At 43.7% G+C, this 24,001-nt stretch overlaps 1 protein-coding gene across 1 annotated transcript in view; it reads left to right on the forward strand.

The window, feature by feature from the left end:
• Nucleotides 1-266: 266 nt before the first annotated feature.
• Nucleotides 267-24,001, forward strand: part of LOC134444940 (adenylate cyclase type 8-like) — a gene marked incomplete at its 5' end in the record, with an annotated part of 28,411 nt that continues 4,676 nt past the window's right edge. The window contains 15 exons of the mRNA XM_063194113.1: nt 267-394; nt 2,292-2,450; nt 3,514-3,701; nt 4,755-4,837; nt 7,415-7,606; nt 8,020-8,172; nt 15,513-15,613; nt 15,789-15,896; nt 16,249-16,342; nt 16,973-17,077; nt 17,695-17,861; nt 19,403-19,481; nt 21,985-22,143; nt 22,599-22,653; nt 22,992-23,083. Coding sequence (XP_063050183.1) covers nt 267-394; nt 2,292-2,450; nt 3,514-3,701; nt 4,755-4,837; nt 7,415-7,606; nt 8,020-8,172; nt 15,513-15,613; nt 15,789-15,896; nt 16,249-16,342; nt 16,973-17,077; nt 17,695-17,861; nt 19,403-19,481; nt 21,985-22,143; nt 22,599-22,653; nt 22,992-23,083 — 1,863 coding nt within the window. The remainder of the gene's footprint in view (nt 395-2,291; nt 2,451-3,513; nt 3,702-4,754; nt 4,838-7,414; nt 7,607-8,019; nt 8,173-15,512; nt 15,614-15,788; nt 15,897-16,248; nt 16,343-16,972; nt 17,078-17,694; nt 17,862-19,402; nt 19,482-21,984; nt 22,144-22,598; nt 22,654-22,991; nt 23,084-24,001) is intronic.

Genomic DNA, 24,001 nt, shown 5'->3' on the forward strand with positions numbered 1-24,001 from the left:
CCTGCGTATCAAGATCTTGGGCGACTGTAGCTATGTAAAGTAATGTGTGTGCGTGTGTGTGTGTGTGTGTGTGTGTGTGTAGGAGCACCACTGCCTGCGTATCAAGATCTTGGGCGACTGTAGCTATGTAAAGTAATGTGTGTGCGTGTGTGTGTGTGTGTGTGTGTGTGTAGGAGCACCACTGCCTGCGCATCAAGATCTTGGGCGACTGTAGCTATGTAAAGTAATGTGTGTGCGTGTGTGTGTGTGTGTGTGTGTGTGTGTAGGAGCACCACTGCCTGCGTATCAAGATCTTGGGCGACTGCTACTACTGTGTATCAGGGCTGCCGGAGCCAAGGCAAGACCACGCCCACTGCTGCGTAGAGATGGGGCTCAGCATGATCAAGACCATCAGGTGAAAACACACACTCACACACACACACAGAGGCCATTTTTGTAGTTCAATAACCACGTCTTATAATGGGCTTCAATGGGGGAAAGACCACGCACACAGAGGCCATTTTGTAGTTCAATAACCATGTCTTATAATGGGCTTCAATACTCATGAACGGCGTGACGTTTTCCATGTGCGTTACGCCCATTTATGGGGGAAAACAACCCATGCAAGTCAATTGGTGATATTGGGGTTTCATAAACGAAAGATACGGACCTGTAGACTAGCGTTGTTCACGCGCAACATGCCGAAAACATGTTGCGTTGCCGGCTGTTCAAATAATATAGCCAAACAGCCGTGGCTGAAGCGTGAAATGTGTTAATTTAGGCTAGCCTTTGTAGCATGTAAGTCAATGAGACATTCGGTTTGTTTTCACCCATAAAGGGGCGCAACGCAAATTTAAGAGCAAAGTACCCGGATGGCCGTTCATGAGTATGGGGGAAAGACCACGCACACAGAGGCCATTTTGTAGTTCAATAACCATGTCTTATAATGGGCTTCAATGGGGGAAAAGACTACACAATAGGCTTCTTGAAGAGGCCTTTTTTGTAGTTCAATAGCCATATATTATAATGGGCTTCAATGGGGGAAAAGACTACGTTACCTGAAGATTAGACCACGCCCACTGCTATGGGGCTGAGGGGGCCCCTTATGGTGCATTCCAGTCCCAAGCCATCCTAGTAGGAGATCGCACTTATGCAACCTCCTACGAAAAATGCTCTGGAACGCCAGTAAAAGTGGGAGCTCCAACTAGCGAGGTCGGGGTGACTCGCATTACTCCCACCTCAACAAATCGAAGTCGGATGATAATGGCGGCCCCCATGGAGCTACTAGGATGGTCGGGGACTGGAATGCACCATTAGTATCTGAGGTGTAATGGTTAGGGCTTTGGACTTGAAGGGTCCTTTATAGTGCAGTACCTCTCTGCGCAGGTAGAGTGATTACAGCAACAAGTAGACACTTAAACACAAGCGTGTAGTATGTCTATTGATTTGCAACACAGTCTTCTGCAGCAGTTAGAAGGTCAGGCGACTCACCGCTCACAGCACTCACAAAAGAAGTTCACTGATGCCGGTCCCCAGAGGCGATTCTAGGTCCAGGTGGGGCCCCAAGCGAAAATGCAAAAGAATGGACATTTGAACCAAAATCACTACTACTGTAGTACAGTGTGGGCTGTTATTCACTATCTAGGTGCTTGGGGGCCCCAAGCGGCTGCCTGCCTTGCCTGGTGGCAAGATGCGCCTCTTCGCCTCAACCCCTGCTGTACAATGACTCCCTAGTTATGACGTACACACCCTCACCCTTTCAAACTTTCTGTTATAGGCCTACTGTGTATGTTGCGTATGCAGCACAACGTGGGCGTGCAGAACAGCATCCACTCTTGGTGTGTGCTGGGCTATGTGTATATAAAGCTATTATAAATCTATTTATAAATATATTATAAAGATATTGTGTTGTGCTGTGTGTGTATGTGTGTTGCAGATACGTGTGTTCGCGTACGCAACATAACGTTGACATGCGTATCGGTGTCTACGTGTGTGTGTGTGTGTGTGTGTGTGTGTGTGTGTGTGTGTGTGTGTGTGTGTGCGTTGCAAGTATGTGTGTTCGCGTACGCAGCATAACGTTGACATGCGTATCGGTGTCCACTCTTGCTCGGTGCTGGGCTGTGTGTTCATAAACCTATGATAAACCTATTATACACCTATTTATACAGCCATTATAAAGATGTGATGTGTGTGTGTGTGTGTGTGTGTTGCAGGTACGTGCGTTCGCGTACGCAACATAACGTTGACATGCGTATCGGTGTCTACGTGTGTGTGTGTGTATGTGTGTGTGTGTGTGTGTGTGTGTGTTGCAGGTATGTGCGTTCGCGCACACAGCATAACGTGGACATGCGTATCGGCGTGCACTCCGGCTCGGTCCTGTGCGGCGTGCTGGGTCTGAGGAAGTGGCAGTTTGACGTCTGGTCCTGGGACGTGGACATCGCCAACAAACTGGAGTCTGGGGGGATACCGGGGTACGTACTGTATATACTTCAACTCCACGCTGCCCCATCAGGTGCGGAGTGGGAACATGACACAATGACACAAATTCCTAAATCAAACTCTTCAAAATGACTAGAGATGCACCGGATCCTGATTTTTAGGATCCTGCTGGATACCTGATCCACTGCTTAAGATCCTGCCGGCTCTGGAACCGGATACCGGATCCTGCCAAAGGGTTGAAACACATAGCCTACTCGCACACGTGGGCCCTTTTTATTACGTTGGCGCAAACTATTTTTTAGACTCCTGCATTACCTGCATTGGCCGCTTCCAAAGGGCTTTCACTCCATGTAGAAATTGGGGTTGTGAAAGACTGACTGTAAAATCTAGGCTAGAGATGCACCAGATCCTGATTTTTAGGTAACTGCCGGATACCGGATCCACTGCTTAAGATCCTGCCGGAGCCTGTGAAAAACCCTATTATCCTGCCGGATCCGGAACCGGAACCGGATCTTGGATCCTGTGCATCTCTAAAAATGACACACCAGGCAGCGCTGTCTGATGGGAGGGATAGCGGGGTACATATTAGACTCCCATAGGAACCTTTCAAAGTTCTTTCAGGAACCTAAAAGTAGTTCACAAAAGTGTGTGTGCAGGTTCAATTCCGCCAGTCTGTTCCCCCGTGCGAGCGCGTACGTGCGTGTGTGTGTTTACTGTAATGTGGCTGGCGGTGAAATTCCAACTCTGCTGTGTGTGTGTATTGTAATAAGGTCTCCAAATCGTAAAATGTCATGTCCACATCTCCGAGGCAGTGTCACAGTAAAAATACCAGTGTGATAGAGTTGAAATGAAATGTGATAGAGTTGAAATGAACTCTGTTATAGCTCCAATAACACTCCAGTTTGTACTGTGTCTGTCCGCGTGTCCACATCTCGAAGGCTGCGCTGGACTGTCTCGACGGCCACTACAGCATGTCACCGTAGTGCTATTATAATGTGTGTGTGTGTGTGTGTGTACGTGCGTGTGTGTGTGCGTGTGTACGTGCGTGTGTGTGTGCGTGCGTGCGTGCGTGTGTGCGTGTGTGTGTGTGTTTAGGCGTGTCCACATCTCCAAGGCTGCGCTGGACTGTCTTGACGGCCACTACGCGGTGGAGGAGGGGCACGGGCAGCAGCGGAACGAGTTTCTACGGCGACACAACATCCAGACCTTCCTGATTCGCCAGCCGCCCGAGGACAAGAGCCCCGCCTCCTCGCCAACCGGTCGCCTTGACGACGGCAACAACGGTAAACAGAAACGCTCCAAACAGCTCTTTTAAAATGTGGTGCTGCCCCATTAGTCAAGTCAAGTCGGTTTTATTGTCAATTTCTTTACATGCGCTGGTCATACAAAGAACTGAAATTACGTTTCTTACTTTCCCATGCAGACATAGACTCTACACTCTAGGTGTGGACATAGACAATTAAACAGTATACACACATTACACCAATACCCATACAGACATATACAGATATAAAGTGCAACATTACATAGAATACATACATAGAACATATATTAAAAAAGAGCTAGTGTTGGCATTTCAGTTATGTCCTATTGTGTCTATTCTGATATAGTAGCATTTTGAATAGTTTGTGGTTTGTGGAAGAGCTGCACTCTCGGCTGTGGTTCCTGTATTTTATTTTAGAGAGTTAGCAGACAGACAGACGTTTCGTCCTGAGCCTTCTTCAGCATCTGTCTGTCTGCTAACCCACTAAAATAAAATATGAGAATCACACCCGAGAGTGGGGCTTTCCTACAAAATAGGAACGTTGCTGTTGACTTCCACCTGGACACCTTGTAAAAAACAATGACTACAAAATAGGAATGTTGCTTGCACCCGGATATCAAGCAATTGAGAAAAAGTGCTTTGTGAAAAAGTGCTGTCCCATTAGAAATGCACTGTAAAGAGGTCTTCCAACATGGCTTCCCTAATGTGCTGTTGCTCCATTAGAAATGCACTGTAAAGAGGTCTTCCAACATGGCTTCCCTAATGTGCTGTTGCTCCATTAGAAATGCACTGTAAGGAGGCCTTCCAATATGGCCGCCCTAATATGCTGCTGCCCCATTAGAAATGCACTGCAAGGAGGTCTTCCAATATAGCCGCTCTAATGTGCTGCTGCCCGTTTGGCCCGTGCCCTTAACCGTCCTTGTGTATTTCAATAGCCACATCTCATTATGGGCTTCAATGGGTGAAAAGACTACAAATGGCTTACTGTCTACAGGTTGGCCGCCGACCAGTGACACAGACCCTGACAAGACCTCCTCGGAGATCATCGAGGATGATGATGGTGAGGATGAAGAGGATGATGATATTTACGAGACGACCTTCACCAACAGCTGGACGCCGGAGCTGCCATTCGACAACATCATGGGAAAACAGCACGTAAGTAGAGAAGACGCCATCTTTGTAGTTCAAAAGCCACACCTCACAATTGGTTTCAATGGGAGAAACAAATGGCTAACTGAAGAGGTTGTTTTTGTAGTTCAATAGCCGGGTCTTATAATTGGTTGATATGGGAGACAAGACTACACACTAGACTACCTGAAAAGGCTGAAAAGTATTGTAAGAAGGCAATATTTGTGGTGGGTCCTTGTTTGTTTTTTTCAGTAATAAAACAGTCTATGTACCTTATTAGTCAAGTCAAGTCAAAGTTTATTTGTAATGCACTTCTAACTAGAGATGTACAGGATCCAAGATCCGGTTCCGGATCCGGCAGGATAATAGGTTTTTTCAGACTATCCAGATCCGGCAGGATCTTAAGCAGTGGATCCGGTATCCGGCAGTTACCTAAAAATCAGGATCTGGGGCATCTCCACTTTTTACGTAGCCTAGACTTTTCAGTCTGTCTTTCACAACCCTAATCACTGCATGGAGTGAAAGCCCTTTGGATGCGGCCGTTGAAGGCTGTGTGGCAGTAAGCCAATGAGTCTAAAAAATAGTTTGAGCCAACGTAATAAAAAGGGCTATGTGTCTCAACCCTTTCGTAGGATCTGGTATCCGGTTCTGGACCCGGCAGGATCTTAAGCGGTGGATCCGGTATACGGCAGAATCCTAAAAATCAGGATCCGGTGCATCTCTACTTTTAACACAACAAAAGCAGCCAAAACCAAAAGTGCTAACAGGAAGTAAAAAGACTTGAAACAACATGAAACACACAAAACAAAAGCACAAGCATTATTAGGTGCAATAGAGTAAATGGTGTAACAACTATGTAATATCAGGTGCCAGTGATGCAATAACACCATGAATTTAGAGTAAATGGTGTAACAGCTACGTCATATCAGGTGCCAGTGATGTACTAACACCATGAATTTAGAGTAAATGGTGTAACAGCTATGTCATATCAGGTGCCAGTGATGTACTAACACCATGAATTTAGAGTAAATGGTGTAACAGCTAATGTTGTCCTAACACCATGAATTTACTTTAACTTTTCACACCTCTGCATAATGGCCACACACACACACACACTCGACACGTGCCCATCGACACGCACAACACAGATGTTGTCATGCAGCAATATTGTGGACAAACAACAAACAGCATGTGACACACACACATACGCGCACACACACACACACACACACACACACACACACACACACACACACACACACACACACACACACACACCCACACACCATCAGCCACTCCCACACACCCACACAACTACAAACACACACACACACACACAACTACAAACACACACACACACCCACACAACAACAAAATCACACACACACACAACTACAAAAAACCTTGCCAAAAGCATACACGCAGACATACACGTGTGCCCTCTCTCGCATGCATGAACACACACGCGCATGCAAATACACACACAAACAAACACACACACACACACACACACGCAAATCCTACCATAACCTGGATTAACAGATAATCCCATTTTTTTCATCGGACGGACGACAATTTAACCCCAACCCCACCACTCACACACCTGTTAATCACAGTCAGTACACGTGTGTGTCTGTGTCTGTGTGTCTCTGTGTGTCTCTCTCTCTCTCTGTGTGTGTGTGTGTGTGTGTGTGTGTGTGTGTGTGTGTGTGTGTGTGTGTGTGTGTGTGAGAGAGAGAGAGAGAGAGAGAGAGAGAGAGAGAGAGAGAGAGAGAGAGAGAGAGAGAGAGACAGAGAGAGAGAGAGAGAGAGAGAGAGAAGAGTGTGTGCGTGTGTCTGTGTGTGTGTGTGTGTGGGGGGGTGTTCCATATTCCATAGAGAGAGTAAGGCTGAGAGAGAGAGTATTAAGAGTATTAAGAGTATAGAGAGAGTGAGAGTGAGAGAGGGAGAGTGAGAGAGAGAGAGTGAGAGTGTGAGAGAGAGAGAGAGAGAGGAGTGCTTGTGTGTGAGAGAGAGATTTGTGTCAGTCTACCTCGACCTTAAGATCGAAGTTTTGCTGACGGTTATGTCAATATTGCACGGTACAAAAATACGCAAAGCGTTTGTGCACAAAATGCAACAAGCTGACCAAATCACCTGTCTTATACTTCACTCTGTAGCAAACTAACTCTGTGTCCCTCTCTCCCTCTCTTTCAATGTCTCTTTCCCTCTCTCTCTCTTTCAATGTCTCTCTCTCTCTCTCTCTCTCTCTCTCCCTCTCTCTGTCTTTTAATCTCTCTCTCTCTCCCTCTCTCTCTCTCTCTCTCTCTCTCTCTCTCTTTCAATCTCTCTCTCTCTCTCTCTCTCACTCTTTCTCTTCTCTCTCCCTCTCTTCATCATTCATTCTTTCATCCAATCTCTCTCTCTCTCTCTCTCTCTCTCTCTCTCTCTGTCTCTCTCTATCTCTCACTCTGTCTCACTCTATCTCCCCCCACCTCTCTCTCTCTCTCTCTCTCTCTCTCTTCACCCACCCTCTCTATTTCCCTCTCCCCCCCCCCCCCCTCTCTCTCTCCCCCCCCCCCTCCCCCCCTCTCTCTCCTCCCCCCCCCCCTCCCCCCTCCTCAGACTCTAGCTGCGTTGACCCGCCAGTCCCTCAGTGTCTTCCCCACGCCCCTCACCCACTCCACTCCGCCCCTCGCCAAAGACAAGGACGTCCCCCCAACCAATAGCCACGCCCCCGCCAATAGCCACACCCCCACCCCCGCTCAGCCCTATCAGAGGCCTCCTCCGCTTCACCACCGAGGATCCAATCAGACGGTGAGGATCACACAAACACACACACACACGCACGCACACAAACACACACACACACACACACACACACACACACACGCGCGCGCGCACATACACACACACACACACACACACACCACCGAGGATCCAATCAGACGGTGAGGATCACACACACACACACACACACACACACACACACACACACACACACACACACACACACACACACACACACCGAGGCTCCAACTAGACCGTGAGTATCACACACACACACACACACACACACACACACACACACATGTGTGTATATATGTATGTGTGTGTGTGTCTGTCTATATGTATGTGTGTGTATGTGTGTTTGTATGTGTGCCTATGAGTGCATGCCTGTGCGAGTGTGCGTATTACGTAACACCTTTTTGTTTTGTTTTACTGTGCAGACAACGACAGCCACGGTGACGTCGGTGAGCTCCGGTAGCCGTGCCCAGCGCTCAGGCAGCCTGGGAGCCCACAACCTGCATCCTCCTCCTGGGCAGACCCGCGAGCACCTCACCCCCCTGCTCCGCTTCAGAGACCCACGCCTGGAGGAGAAGGTACCACTACAAACTACAAACATGGCATTTTTGTAGTTTAATAGCCATGGCTTCAGAGACCCATGGCTGGAGGAGAAAGTATGACTACAAACTACAAACATGTCATTTTTGTAGTTTAATATCCATGGGTCATTATGGGTTTCAATGGGAGAAAAGACTACACAGAGACCCACAGCTTGAGGAGAAAGTACGATACGATATGGGAGTTGTAGTCTCAACAGCCATTCAACAAAAGGTTTGGACACGCTTGTAAGACTACAAACATGTCTCCATTTGAAATCACTCACCTGAAGCCATGGTTCATTATGGGTTTCAATGGGAGAAAAGACTACACACAAGGCTACCGGAAGAGGCCATTTTTGTAGTTCAATAGTCTCATCTTATAATGGGTTTAAATCGGAAAAACACTGCAAATGGCTAACTGACTTGTTCACACCAAGAGCGACCAACGCTAACGGAGCGACGGAAGTCATTATTTTTCTATGAAGGATAAGCAAACTGATCGACCAGAGCGAATTCTCCAGGGGCGAAGCAAACTGACCGACCAGAGCGAATTTCAGCAATTTAAGTAAGGTTTAACGTTCGGCGAGAAGGTCGCTACCGTGGAATAGCAGCACGACAGAGAGAATCTTTAGACCCCGACGCGGAGCGGAGGGGTCTTGTTCTCTCTGAAGTGCTGCTATTCCACAAAGCGACCGACTCGCCGAACGTTAACCCGCTTATTATATGGATATACTTAAATGATTCACACATGGCGGGGACATTTCTTTAGGCCTATTTAATGTTAAGTTTATTATAGTTTTTCATGTCAAAAGATTGTTGCTGCGCAAAACAAAACAGTGCCGTTGTGGAACACCGCTAGGCAACAGCTAGGTAGCCAGGACAACAGGTGTTGTCTATCACAGCAGCTGATTAGAGTCTTGTTGAAAAGTTGCTTTAGCAGTGAAAAGTCTTGTTGCCATTGACAGCGGTCTGTTATAGACCAACCCGTCCGTTATCGAAAAATAACAGACGTGCGAACGTTGGGGAGCCCCATTGAAATGAATGGAGCATTCGACCGATGACGTCACACCATATAATAAGCAGAGGTGGAAAGAGTACAGAAAATGTGTACTTAGCCTGTGAGCCGAGAGCCCAAAAAGGGGCTTGTTGGTACCACTTGGGGGGTCAAATTCTCACTATATTTTTCTGAAAGCTATGTGTCTCTGGAGTATATTCATGTATGATAGCAAGCTGGATCTCATAGCTTTGTGGTTTTACAGCCTCTTTGGTAAATGCACCATTAGAAGAAAAAAATGAAAATCGCCTAAATTAAAATGTCTCTTAAGCCACTTCTGGCTGTTATATCAGCCTTCTGGAGTGGTTTAAATACCATTATTAATTCAGATAAATATTCTACTTCATAGTTCCACCATCAGAATGACCATTTTAATTAATATGTTGAAATAAAATATTATAATATGGCAATTTATGCTCCCGATCATACATAATTGCATCACTTCTAATAATGTCAATAGCTTTTGGTACAGGTGGTATGGCAAATTCTCACTACATTTCATTGAAACCCATGTGTCTCTGCAGTATACCTCTGTATGATAGCAAGTTGCATCTCATAGCCTTTTGATTTCACAGCCTTTCAAAGATAAAGGGAAAAAACGATTTTCTAAAAAGTGACTATTTTTCAGTTGAACCACTAACAACAAGCCATAGAAGGTCCCAAGCATCATCAATAATATTTCTAATGTTGTCCTTATTGTTGACAGATATACACTACATGAAAATTCTGCATACCATAGCTGATTAGTTTTAGCCCATTTTCTAATAATTAAACATGTCCGAGCCACATACTGTAGATACATGGTGTCATAATCTATAGTGTTGTGAATTCATGTACATTTTTCACCAGTGAGCTGAAGTAAGAATAAAGCCATATGGGTATAAATTAGAATACTTTTGTAGTGCAATCCAACACATTATATGATTAATGAAATTAAAAAATTAAAAAGGAATTCACTTCTGTCCGAACAAATAGAAGTACAATTATGTACCTATTCTCTAATATGAAAGTAGCATTGCATGGAAATAGGTTCGTAGACAAAACATTGACATGTTTCTTTCCTCTCCAAAACCATTTGATTGAATGAACAAATCAGAACAAATATATATAGTCCACAATTAACTTTAATCTCAGATACATTTACAAGATAACAAATGATAATCTAATACTGTGCCCCTTCCAAAATATGCAAACTTATCGATTCTTGAGGATGGTTATATTTTCTGACTTTAGCTGGCATCAGTAAAACAAAAACTGGTTCATCAGATTTTAATGTCCTCTTCATAGTAAACAAGCTGTGACATTGTCAATGCTATGACACATTGCCTACCAGGAGAATGTGGGAGTGGAGATTAACTGCTGAGGGTGGGTGTGTGGCCTGGCCTGTTAAACTACTATGGCAGTTTGTCAGAATGGGAGACCTAATATCAGAGGTTGTGGTCAGTATCACTGGTGCACAAAGGGGAACTCTACATTCCCCAGTATTATTTATCCCTTCTGTACACCACCAGACATCTACAACTCAGAGTCATGCTACATGCAGAAATTCGCTCACTGCACAGCATGACACAACAATTATGAAGTGTATAGGAGGGAATGGACATGATCAAGAATGAAGAGCTTTTATTTGTCATTGACCAAAACGAGTTTTGACAACGAAATTGCGTTTAAGAATACACTGTACAAGTACTCTCAGGTCGCTGCTCATTCGAGCGCCGCCATGATGAGAGGAGATACATGGTGCGCATCTGGAGACGCAACAATAGCTGAAAGGAGGACCCTGAGCATGCTCCTCTTCAACCATCACCACCATTTTCACCAAAGGGGCCTTCTTCAGCTGCAGACATCTTCCTCCCATTGGCAGGAGAGACAGGTATCAGAGATCGTTATCACAGGGCCACATTTTACACCTAAGGACATGAACCTGATTGACTGGGTTGAGTGGGCTCTATTCTGCACACACATTCACTTCTCATCTGGCTGCGTGTACTGGTGACTTATTATTATCCTGCACATTTTGCCTTCCTGTGATACCCTGGTAATCCTTGATACTCTACATTTGGTATACAATATAAACTCCATTTTCAGTAATATACAAAATAGATACATGATTTCCTATTTGCATAACCAGGACCAGGAGCTCATTTGTGGAGTCATATAAAGTACTAGGAATGATGATGTTAGGGCGCCTGGTTGTCACCGCTCTATCATTCCAAGGGTTGAGGTAAGGACTCTGATCAGTCCAGTCAAGCTCATCCACACTAGACTGTGGTCTGGTTAGTATATATTTCTTCATGGATCTTACTTTGGTTAAGGTGTTTTTCTTTGTGCATTCTCAAACTGCAATCTGATTTTTTTTTTTTATCTTTCGTTTCTCAACATGTCTCGAGATCAATGCTTTGGGCATTGAAAGTTCTGCTCTGCAAATGAAATGCACTGAACTGTTATGAGCAGGTCTGAAATGGTGTGTAGGCTAAGGTGCCCTACAAGTTGGGCCCAACCATCAATTTGTTCAAAGGCTTGTTGAGGAATTTCCAAATATTTTGAAGTAATACTGTTTCAAGGCAAATGTTCAAATTCAATTGACATTTGTGACTAAATAGGCTACTTCAGTAATAAAAGCTAAAATTCTAAAAACATTGCCTAAATATATATATATCGCTCACTCAGAGCAGTAGAGCGATATAAAGACTTTTGCATCATATGTGTCGCACTAACTTCTTGATGCACATCACATTAAAGTGAATCATCTTGTTGATGGAAAAAGGGCTTCATTCAACCAGGGGATTTTTCAACCAGCCAATCACCTGGCTGAAGTGGAAAGGAAAAAACTAGTAATTTATATGGCACTGCATTGTAACTAGTAAGTCGATTTTGCCCATCACTGGTTACATTGCATTACATTACTGTGATGGCGTAACCATCACTAGGGTTGTGGGTGTGTTCTGACTGTCACATTAATGACCCTGGCTCCTAAGTGTAGCGGTCAGAGGCCCAGTTTACCACCCCAGGCGGTCTGGGTTTGAGTCTTGCCTGGGCAACTCTACTCCTCTTTGCTACAAATGGTGTCAGAAGTGGGATGGCTACCATGAGGCCATCAGAAGCATACCCATTGTGTGAGCCACAATTCTATGTGAGGAACCCCCAGGATTGGTGACTCCAGTGTGAGGGACCCCAGTGATGGGTGAAGCATAGATGATGGGGCACACTGGATGAGCGAAGAATGATGGTCAGCTGCCCAGTGTGCTTCACCATGGGTGTGCTTCCCGAAGGGGAAGGCAGTGTGATGGAGTAATGGGTGGAGTAATGGGCTGTGGGTGAAGTAATGTTGTAGGTTGTGCCTGTGTTCTAACTATCATGCCAATGAGTGTGGCTCTTTAGTGTAGCCGTCAGAGCTTCAGTTTACAACCACAAAAGGTCAGAGGTTGAGTCCTGGTTGGGCAACTCGCTTTCGGTACAATTACACTTTGTCACTTTGGATAAAAGTGTTAACTAAGTTATTGACAGGGTATTGGTTACAGTCCCTGTTGGAATAAATGCTTTAGTTTTACAGAAATAAACACAGACAACAGTGTAAATTAAGTCCCATGAAATATAAACTGCTATGTATACTATTCATGGAGTGTACCTCTACACTATTCTCAGAAATAATTCTGAATCAGAGTTAAATATTGCTCTTTTGGTGTCAAGACTAATGCCTGTGCAGGAATACATTTGAACACTGGGGTTTGAGATTGACTCTATGTAAGTGTAAAAATGTACTGTGTATACTTCAACACAAATAAACACAGAAATCAGTGTATAATGTACGGTATGTGTGGTTTGAAGGTTTTTATTAAGTCCTTTTTTGTAACTGGGTTTGTAGTATTGACAATAAAACACTGCTGATTTTTATGGTAGCTTACATGGCAATGACTTAGACTTATTGAATTTTATGACAACAATATGTTAACTACATTCCCCATCAACTTTTGTCATTACATTTTCTGTAAATGAAATACAGAATGATATTAATGTTCAAAACCACTGAACTACTAACAAAAATGGTGACTATTTGTATGGTGACTATTTGAATGATGTTGAAACATTTGTTTGAAGTTGTGACTCCACCCTCCAACAAGCTAATGTAATACCCAGACTGTGGTCTAATGCCACTTTCCCACTGTAGTGTTTCTGGTAGGCCTACAGCTCGACACAGCTCCACTAGGCCGCCACTTTTTGCTTTACGATTGAGCTGTGTCGTGCCTATTCTAAAAGCAAAAAGTGGCGGCCAAGTCGCGCTGTGTCGAGCTGTAGGCCTACCAGAAAAACGGCAGTGGAAAAGAGGCATGAGAGTATTTTTTTAAAAGTTAGGCTAGTTTTGTCAATCTTTTCAAATGGTGCATGTATAAAAGAGGCCGTGAACCCACAAAGCTGAGCTCTGACTTAGTCATACAGCAATATACTCCAGAAATACCTTTCAGAAAGATATAGTGGCAATTTGCCTAACCAACTGTACCATAAGCTATTAATAGCAAATTACATATTTTATTTTAAAACATGTGTCTGCAGTATGTGACTCCTTGTGCAGTATGTGACTCCTTTTTAATTATTGGAAAATGGGCTAAAACTTATCAGCTATGGTATGCAGAATTTTCATGAAGTGAATATCTGTCAACATTAAGGACGACATTAGAAATATTACTGATGATGATTAGGACCTTCTATGGCTTGTTGTTAGTGGTTCAACTAAAAAATAGTCACTTTTTAGAAAATCGTTTTTTTCCCTTAATCTTTGAAAGGCTGTGAAATGAAAAGGCTATGAGATGCAACTTGCTATCATACAGAGGTATACTCCAGAGACACTTGGGTTTCAGGAAAATATAGTGAGAATTTGCCATACCACCTGTACCAAAAGCTATTGACATTATTAGAAGTGATGCAAATATGTATGATCGGGAGCATAAATTGCCATATTATAATATTTTATTTCAACATATTCATTAAAATGGTCATTCTGATGATGGAACTATGAAGTAGAATATTTATCTGAATTAATAATGGTATTTAAACCACTCCAGAAGGCTAATATAACAGCCCAAAGTGGTTTAAGAGGAATTTTAATTTAGGCGATTATTTTTTGTTTCTTCAAATGGTGTATTTACTAAAGAGGCTGTAAAACCAAAAAGCTATGAGATCCAACTTGCTATCATACAGAAATATACTCCAGAGATACATAGCTTTCAGAAAAAAATAGTGGCAATTTGCCCCCCCAAGTGGTACCAGTGACCCCACCCGGCTCACGGGCTAACTTAAGTAAAAGTAGAAGTACCTTGCGAAAAAATTACTCAAGTGAAAGTGAAAGTTGTACACCAAAAACGTACTTAAGTAAAAGTCCTAAGTACTAACTTTTGAATGTACTTTTCAGTACAAAAGTACAAGTAGGCCTACTCGCGCAATGGCTGTCTTTCTCCATGTCTACCTACTTGATCCAATAGGAAAAATTGTCTGCAACGGTTTTCGGCTCTATTTGAACATGACTATGGAGTCCTGTTAATGTTTTTAAAAGTATATTTTCTGTCTGGGTGTCAATTTGGAAGAGGGGCTTGGTCCCGCCTCCCTGCCCGCAGCTGAGGCTACTGAAATATCCACGAAACACAACAGGAAAACCTAGGATAAATGTAACTAGTAACAAAGTCTTCTCCTAGAAATGTAAGGAGTAGAAAGTACAAGTAATTGTCAAAAAATGTAATTGAGTAAAAGTAAAAGTCTGCATTTTTATTTTTACTCAAGTAAGTACAAATTCCAGAAAAAACTACTTAAGTACAGTAACGAAGTAAAAATACTTAGTTACGTTCCACCTCTGATGATAAGTGAAGATAATATTATGGTAATGAGGTTCGGTGAAAACCAATTGGAATGTTCACATCTGCGAGTGTGAACGTCCCGGGCTGTCAGAGCCAGAGTCGTTTCGTGATTAGCTAAATCAACATGTCAATGCCGCGTCCAAAATACAGCGAATTCAAGGCGAAACTTCTTCTGCTACCTCCGCTACCAGGCAGCATAGGTCGCCCTTGGTCTGGACACAGCATTAGTTTCTCCAACAGTGCGCTCAGATGTGTGACGGAGTCTTTATTGAGCCATTTTTTGCCGTTCAATTACCACATCTTGTAATAGGTTTAAAAAGGAGAAAACACTGCAAATGGCTAACTGAAGCAGCCATTTTGTAGTTTAATAGCGGCATATTATTATGGGTTTAAGTAGGAGAAAAGACTACAAATGTCTTCCGTTGTTTCTCCAACAGTATGCCCAGATGCGTGACGGCGTCTTCAAGTCCAACGTGGTGTGTGCCTTCATAGTGCTCCTCTTTATCATCGCCGTACAAGGACTCCTGCCCTCAACCAGGTAACACACACACACACACACACACACACACACACACACACACACACACACACACACACACACGCATGTAGGCACACACGCAGACACACACGTAATCTGTATCATTACAGTAAAGTAAACAGTATCTGACACCGAATTTGTGGTCTTTTTTTGCATGTGTGTGTGTGTTGCCTAGGATGGTAGTCATGGTGACAGAGTTCTCCTTGCTGGTGCTGGTGCACCTGTTGCTGGTCGTCGTAGCAACCGCCGAGGACTACAAGTGCTTGCCGTTGGCTGTCAGAAGGTAGGAGCCATATTTGTAGTTCAATAGCCACATTATATACTGGGTCTCAAAGGGGGGAAAGACTACACACTAGGCTTTTCAATAATAAAAGGCTACACACCAGGCCATCTGAAGAAGCCACCATTTTGGACATTTTTTATTTTATTTTTACAATGGGTTTCAATGCGCTAAGAGACTACACTCCAGGCTGCCCATTCACAAATTGACCTGGTCAAAGATGTCTATTACTGTTCATTCACAATGGCCGCCTATTGTGTTTTTTTCTTTCCCTCAACGTATCCTCAACCTCAACCTAAATACCTAAATTCATGTCGTGTGTCTTTCCTCAACGTCTTCCTCCACGTTGTTTCAGGCTGGGCGGCCTTCTGAACGAGACCCACGGTCATCGGACGGCGCTGACACTCCTCTCCGTGTGTGTCAACTTCACCGCAGCCGTGGGCAATGTGGTACGAGACGCGCGCACACACACACACACACACACACACACACATATATACACACAACATACACACACACACACACACAGACACACACACAACTTAAAATACACACACATGTGCGTGCATACACACACACACACACGCACACACAAACACACATACACGCACACAGCTCATAATACACACACATGTGCATACACACATACACACACACATTGTCAGTAACTTTGACAATCTACTTCATCTTCAGACTCAGATTCAGATTCATCTGATAATGTTGAACTTTGTTACACAATCACGGCACACGTACAAATTCTTATTGCACTGTGTGTGTGCGTGCGTAATTTGTGTGTTTGCGAGTATGTGCATGTGTTGTGCGTGCATGTACAGTATTTCAATGTACAAAAGTAAAATATGTTAACTGTATGTTTTTGCATAGTGTTTTCATAGAATTTACGTTGTTGCGTATTTCTTACATGTTTACTGTTTGTGCGTGTGTGCATTCGTGTGTGCGTGTGTGTGTGTGTGTGTGTGTGTGTGTGTGTGTGTGTGTGTGTGTGTGTGTTTGTGTGTGTGTGTGTGTGTGTGTGTGTCTGTGTGTCTGTGTGTGTGTGTGTGTGGTGTCATGACAACAAGCTGTGGTGCGAGGTGAGTTCCGTTGCCCTTGGTAACCAGACGGACGATGACGACAACACTAGCAGCAACTCCACCGGTCCTGACAGCGTCTGCTACAACCCACAGGTACTAGTAATGTTACGTTTTAAATAAACCACTACTGTAGTAAAGTCAAGTTTCCCAGGGCATTATATTTAAAATCAGTCGAAACTTGAGAAAGGCATACATGTTGGGTTTTGCAATGTACAGTATCTACACAGTTTTGCTGTTTTGTGTGAGGTTGTTGTATTCATTTGAAGAGTTCTGCAACAAAGCTTACACCGTAAGTTACAAAAAAATAAGCTTTAGCGATCAGAAAAACTGTAAGGCTTTTCAACGTCTATTACATTATTGGAATAGAGTGCATTACGGGGCTACGATGTCTCGTGTTCCCTCCCTGTTCAGTGTTTGGGGACCGAAACTCAGTCAAACATTCCAGTGAGTGTTTCCATGTCAGAATGAGAACAAGTGCAACAGGCAGACAAAGATGCGTCCAAAAGCACAAATATGAAGACGCGAAAAATGGCGGCGAAGACCGTGTTTTGGACGATTTCAAAAATGTGTTTCAGATGGACAGACGGACGGACGGACGGACAGACGGACGGACATGCCCTCTTATAGAGATGCTAGGACGCATCTAAAAACTGCAATGACCAACCACTGTGTGTGCGTGTGCGTGTGCGTGTGCGTGTGCGTGTGTGCAGTATTTCGTCTTCACAGGTCTGCTGGCCATGGTGACGTGTGCTGTGTTTCTACGGTTACGCTCCCTGCTGAAGCTGAGCGTACTGCTGGGTATTATGGGATGTCATGTGCTGTTGACTGAGTGGGTCTACACGCCGCTGTTCCAACGCTACGACACACTACACCCCAGGTAACATTACAATACACTACATTACATTACACTGCACCCCAGGTAATTACAATACATTACATTACATTACATTACATTATATTACTTCACACCCCATGTAATTGCATTACATTACACTGCACCCCAGGTAATTACATTACATTACATTACATTACATTACATCACATTACACTACACCCCATATAATTACAATACATTACATTACATTATATTACACTGCACCCCAGGTAATTACATTACATTACATTACATTACATTACATCACACCCCATATAATTACAATACATTACATTACATTACACTACACTGCACCCCAGGTAATTACATTACATTATATCACATTACATTATATTACACTGCACCCCATATACCGTAATTACAGTACATTATATCACATTACATTACATTACACTACACCCCCTGTAATTACAGTACATTATATTACACTGCACCCCAGGTAATTACAATTACATTTCATTATATTACATTACACTGCACCCCAGGTAATTACAATACATTACATTACATTACATTACATTATATTACACTGCACCCCAGGTAACTAAAGGGTGTTGTCTAACTAGGTAAGGCCCATTATTGTTCTCCATATCAGCCATTTTTTTCTGGAAATCTGGGCATTTTAAAACACTACTCCTCCTAGGGCTTTCGAAATGGAGACACCATTCAAACTCTAAATCGACCGGCCCGGGTGGGAGATGTTAAAGGACCAGTTCAGTCAATTTCAATATGCAGTTGTAATGCTCACACTACCCTGGACTTGTCAGTACCTGCGGTTTCTTTTTCTTCTTCTTCACCCGTTTCCGAGATCTTGGTCAGCGCTTTGTTTACATTTCAAAAAAACATTTTATTCATTTTCATTCACATTTAAACATTTATTCCCAAAAACATCCAAAAGGTTATAAAACATCAGCAGAAAACTAACAGCGGTACCTTTTGGGAAAAAAATGGAGTAGGCCTATGCTCATTTTTTTTTAAATGTAAACAAAAGTTGCCCCCATTAGAATTGCTCATATCTCGGAAAGGGCTGAGCCAAAAAATGTGGCATCACCGGGTACTGACAAGTCAAGGGTAGCGTAAGCATTACAACTGCATGTTGAAATTGACTGAACTGGTCCTTTAAAACATGGATTGTGTGTCTGTACTTCTCTTAGTTTTTTCCCCGTTATTGTCGTTTTGTGGATTGTTTTTGTGTCCATTGAAAATAATGGTGGAATGTTCAAGTTGATGATGTTACCCTCTCTAGATGGTAGAATGGTAGAGAATGGTACACCATAGAATGGTACATTGCGCTTACTTTTAAATTACATTCCATCTCCTTACATTATTATGACATAACTATAGCCTAGCGAGCTAAACCCATAATTTGCACGCCTCTGTTTGTTTTTCTCCTCTCTCTCTCTCTATCACTCTCTCTCTCTTCAGTGTATGAAAGGTTGTTAATAAAAGTCTCTGCCTCCCTCCTCCCCCCCAACCTCCTCCTCTCTACCCCTCTCTTCCCTCCCCCCCCCCCTCTCATCCAGGGGGTTTCTGGGTAGCAAGGAGACGTCTCTGCTGCTGATGGCCATGTTCCTGCTGGCAGTCTTCTACCACGGACAACAGGTGGGTGGGCAGCGGTGTGTGTGTGTGTCGGTGGCTAGCAGTGTGTGTGTGTGTGTGTGTCGGTGGCTAGCGGTGTGTGTGTGTGTGTAGCGGTGTGTGGCTAGCTGTGTGTTCGTGTGTGTGTGGGTGGGTAGCAGTGTGTTTGAGTGTGTGTGTGTGTGTGTGTGGGTGGGTGGGTAGTGTGGGTGTGGGTGGGTAGTGTGTGTGTGTGTGTGTGTGTGTGTGTGTGTGTGTGCGCGCGTGCGTGTGTGTGTATGGACATCTGAAGACACTTTCAAATTCACTCTGTTGAATTAACTGCTTTGATGGAAAGAAGATCACACACACACGCGCGTGTGCGTGCATGCACACACACAAACACACACACATACACACACACACACACACACACACACACACACACACACACACACACACACACACACACACACACACACACGCTTAGAAAGACATTTGCATGTACGCACACTGACACACACGTACTGTACACATGCACAAAAGCGTGCACACACACACACACAAACACAGCAAATATATGCACACATAAAAGGTTTGTCTTTACCTGGACCCTGCTAGGGATACGTGTGTGTGTGTGTGTGTGTGTGTGTGTGTGTGTGTGTGTGTGTGTGTGTGTGTGTGTGTGTGTGTGTGTGTGTGTGTGTGTGTGTGTGTTTATGTGTGTGTGTGTGTGTGTGTTTATGTGTTTAAGTGTGTGTCTGTGTGTGTGTGTGTGTGTGTGTGTGTGTGTGTGTGTGTGTGTGTGTGTGTGTGTGTGTGTGTGTGTGTGTGTGTGTTTACATGTGTGTGTGTGTGTGTGTGTGTGTGTGTGTGTGTGTGTGTGTGTGTGTGTGTGTGTGTGTGTGTGTGTGTGTGTGTGTGTGTGTGCGTGCGTGCATACGTGTGTGTGTGTGTGTGTGTGTGTGTGTGTGCGTGGATGCCTCGTGTGTCTTTGACTCTTGTCAGCTCTGTGACAGGATCCAGCTGCTAGTGGCTCATTTGCCACCTGTTGGGATTGGTATGGAGAGATCGTCCCGTTTAATATTTTAATATCTACACTTCTCCTACGTTAGCCTTATTCTCAACCATGGAGGTAGCACAAGAACTGGAGAGAGTGAATAAGTCCCGAGTACCGACCCCAGTCATTTCAATGGGGAATGCTAGGCTAGTATATATAAACTTTAACATATACATAGAGATAAAATGTGCAGGAAAAAGAAGTGAAAAAACCAGCAATGATGCCAAAGCATATACAAACATACCCTATGTCATGACAGTCTTAAAAGTCAGCCACCAATGTTTCCACATATATGATTGGTATCGGACAGAGCTATATCTGGCACTTGTGAGAATCATTATAATGCAGTTTTCAGACTTATCCAAACGGCACATGAACTTAAACATTAGGTTCCTCAAGAGAGCCTGTAAAGTCCTGAGTCACAAAATAGTTTACTAGCACTGCAACTCCTGGGCTTTTTAGCAATATCCTAGTGAATTCAGCCAAAATTGAACGAATTTTCAGCTTCCAAAATGGAGTTTCATGGAGTTCATATATGTATGGAGCTATATATGGAGCTATATTGAAGACGGGCATTGGATGCATGGAGGTATTATAAGGTGCCCAACCACAGACCTGTAAACCATCAATCATCATTGAGCGAAGCTGCGTCGGAAATGAGCAAATTTGTGAAAATGATGAGGAAGTGCCTTACTAATTGGTGAAGCTAACCAGCCAAATTCTAAATATATATATTTTAGGGGCTTTTGATGCCTTTATTGACAGGATAGTATGAGATGCTGATAGGAAATGAGTGGGATAGAAAGATGGGGGAGGATTGGGAAATTACCGCGTCCAGACTCGATGGGGCGGGCATGAAAGCCCAAATGTGGGGGGTCTAGGGCAGTGGTTCCCAACCTTTTTCTTAAGGGACCCATGTTTTTACTATTGTAAGATTTGGTGACCCAACCACGCGAGCGCCCGCACGAGACGGAGTCACAAGATGCCCTCCGTTTCCTGCGAAAACTTATTTTAGTTATTTTATTCCTCAATTCGTCTTTGGTCAAATATAGAATAAATGTTTAATGTAGCACTTACAATTTGTTGCGTCTATGCATTTATTAGTTAAATGCTTTGTCTTTTATTCAACATGGGCTATATATATTTAAAACGAAACCTCTTAAAATCAAGAGGGCTCCGCGACCCCCTGTGGATCTTTGGCGACCCATAAGGGGGGTCCCGACCCATAGGTTGGGAACCACTGGTCTAGGGCACCCCCCAGCCCCCCCCCAGGCTTATGAGGAGGTCAAGGGGGCCATTGAGAGGCTTAAGATGAGGTCAAATCACCTCTACGTAGTCGCCCAAATTGCTTTAGTCTCTTCTGTCGCCAGTGACACAATACAAAGTCAGTTACGTCCGTCTCTGGACTCGCTCAAGTCGCGTCTGGTCTATTCGTGCCATTACACCACAGCTACTCACGTTAATTCTATTTCCTGTTTTTTTCTGTAGCTGGAGTACACGGCGCGGCTGGACTTCCTGTGGCGTGTTCAGGCGCAGGAGGAGATGGGGGAGATGCGATCCATACGCGAACACAACGAGAACCTGCTGCGCAACATCCTGCCCTCGCACGTGGCCCGCCACTTCCTGGAGAAGGACCGCGACAACGAGGTATGGTGTAGTCTTGTAACCCACCATAAGCCATTTGTAGTCTTTTCCCCTGTTAAAACCCATTATAACTTGTGGCTATTGAACTACAAATGGCCTTCATACATGGCCCACCACTTCCCTGAAAAAAGGGTAGACTTTTGCAGTCTTTTCCCCCATTGAAACCCATTTTAAGACGCGGCTATTGAACTACAAAAATTGCCTCTTCAGTCAGCCATTTGTAGCTCGACTAGGAGGTGTATGTACATGCTTTGTTCCCTCTCTTTCCCAAAATGACTTAGTTCACACCATCGGCAATGCCACCTAAATATGTTGACAAGAGCTGTCATTTATGCATTACACCTGTGGGTGGCAATGTTGAGGGACGGAGAAAAAGCTGTTCAAGTCTCAGTTTTAATAAGAATTGAATTGAATTGAATTGATTCGATTACTCCAAATGTCTGTGTTTGAATTTTCAGGAGCTATACTCCCAGTCGTATGACGCAGTAGGCGTGATGTTCGCATCCATCCCAGGTAACTATAAATATAAAAATGTTCAATTGTTATATTCATTATTAATATAATATTATATAACCATTATAGTTTGCCACTGTAGCTATGACTATACTGATCCATTGTTTATTATTTTTTGAGTAGAATGAACTTTGAAAATGTTGACTGACCAAATAGTTAAATCTACACTCTTAGCAGTCGAGTTAGCATCCCCAGACGAAAAGAAAGGCTGAAAGAACAGAAGAAAGTTTCAATTCAATAATTTAACCAAATGAGAGTGTGAACTTATTTTCAGAAACCGTAGGACTTTGTAAGAGTTATAATATGATGACACTGAATTTTTTTTTTGTACTGTGCAGGTTTCGCTGACTTCTACTCGCAGACAGAAATGAACAACCAGGGTGTTGAGTGCCTGCGACTGCTCAACGAAATCATCACCGACTTTGATGAGGTACACACGTAAAATTCGGCCAATCATATTGAGTTGTGAATTTCACAACTGATGTGAGCATTCAACCCTACCTTTATTAGACCAAGCAGATCTCGTTTTGATCACGAACATATCTGCATATCAGCTTGGTTGCGTCCGAGGATAGTAATGACCTCTGGTGTCCATCTGACCCCTGACCCTCAGCTATTGGCTTCCTGGTTGCTAGGGGCGTATTCCAATATGCAACCTTGCGTCCTCCACTTGTGCTTATGGCCTCACCCCGCCTCCTGGACCCTCCTCCGTGGAGAAAACAATAAAGTTTCCCAGCTGTCAGGCTAGCCACTACAGCTTTTGGGGGACTGTTTTTCATTCACCATCCACAGGGTTCCCACTGGTGCTTGAATTCCTTGAAAATGCTTGAATTTCAATTAAGTGTTTTCAAGGTTGTGAAAATGCTTGAATTTTTGGTGAAGTGCTTGAAAAGGCTTGAAATTTGTGTCAAGTCAAACTCAGTAAGCCAAATAATAGAAAAAAATGTTCAGGTACATCAAAAATCTGAGGGAGTGAGATGTCAGATGGGATTTGCCTTTCTACACCCTAAACTTGATGAGAATGCAGGAAATTGCATCTTAAAAACACAAAAATGTATGGGAGAGGACCCCCAGACCCCTTCTCGCGACTTATTGAAAGGTGCTGAAAAACTGACAATTTGGTGCTTGAAAGGTGCTTGACAAGTGCTTGAATTTGTTCATGAAAAGGGTGTGGGAACCCTGCATCCAGTTTGCAAATGAGAAAATGACTTTACAATTGAGCTTTTGCGAGATAATGAAATATAATGATCAGTGATGTTATCATGACATATTACTTCCTGGTTCGAGGCCACAAGCACAAGTGGAGAATGCAAGGACGCATATTGGAACAAACCCTATAACTCTCCTA

Source organism: Engraulis encrasicolus, unplaced genomic scaffold (assembly GCF_034702125.1).
Source record: "Engraulis encrasicolus isolate BLACKSEA-1 unplaced genomic scaffold, IST_EnEncr_1.0 scaffold_87_np1212, whole genome shotgun sequence".
NCBI classification, from domain to species: Eukaryota; Metazoa; Chordata; class Actinopteri; order Clupeiformes; family Engraulidae; genus Engraulis; species Engraulis encrasicolus.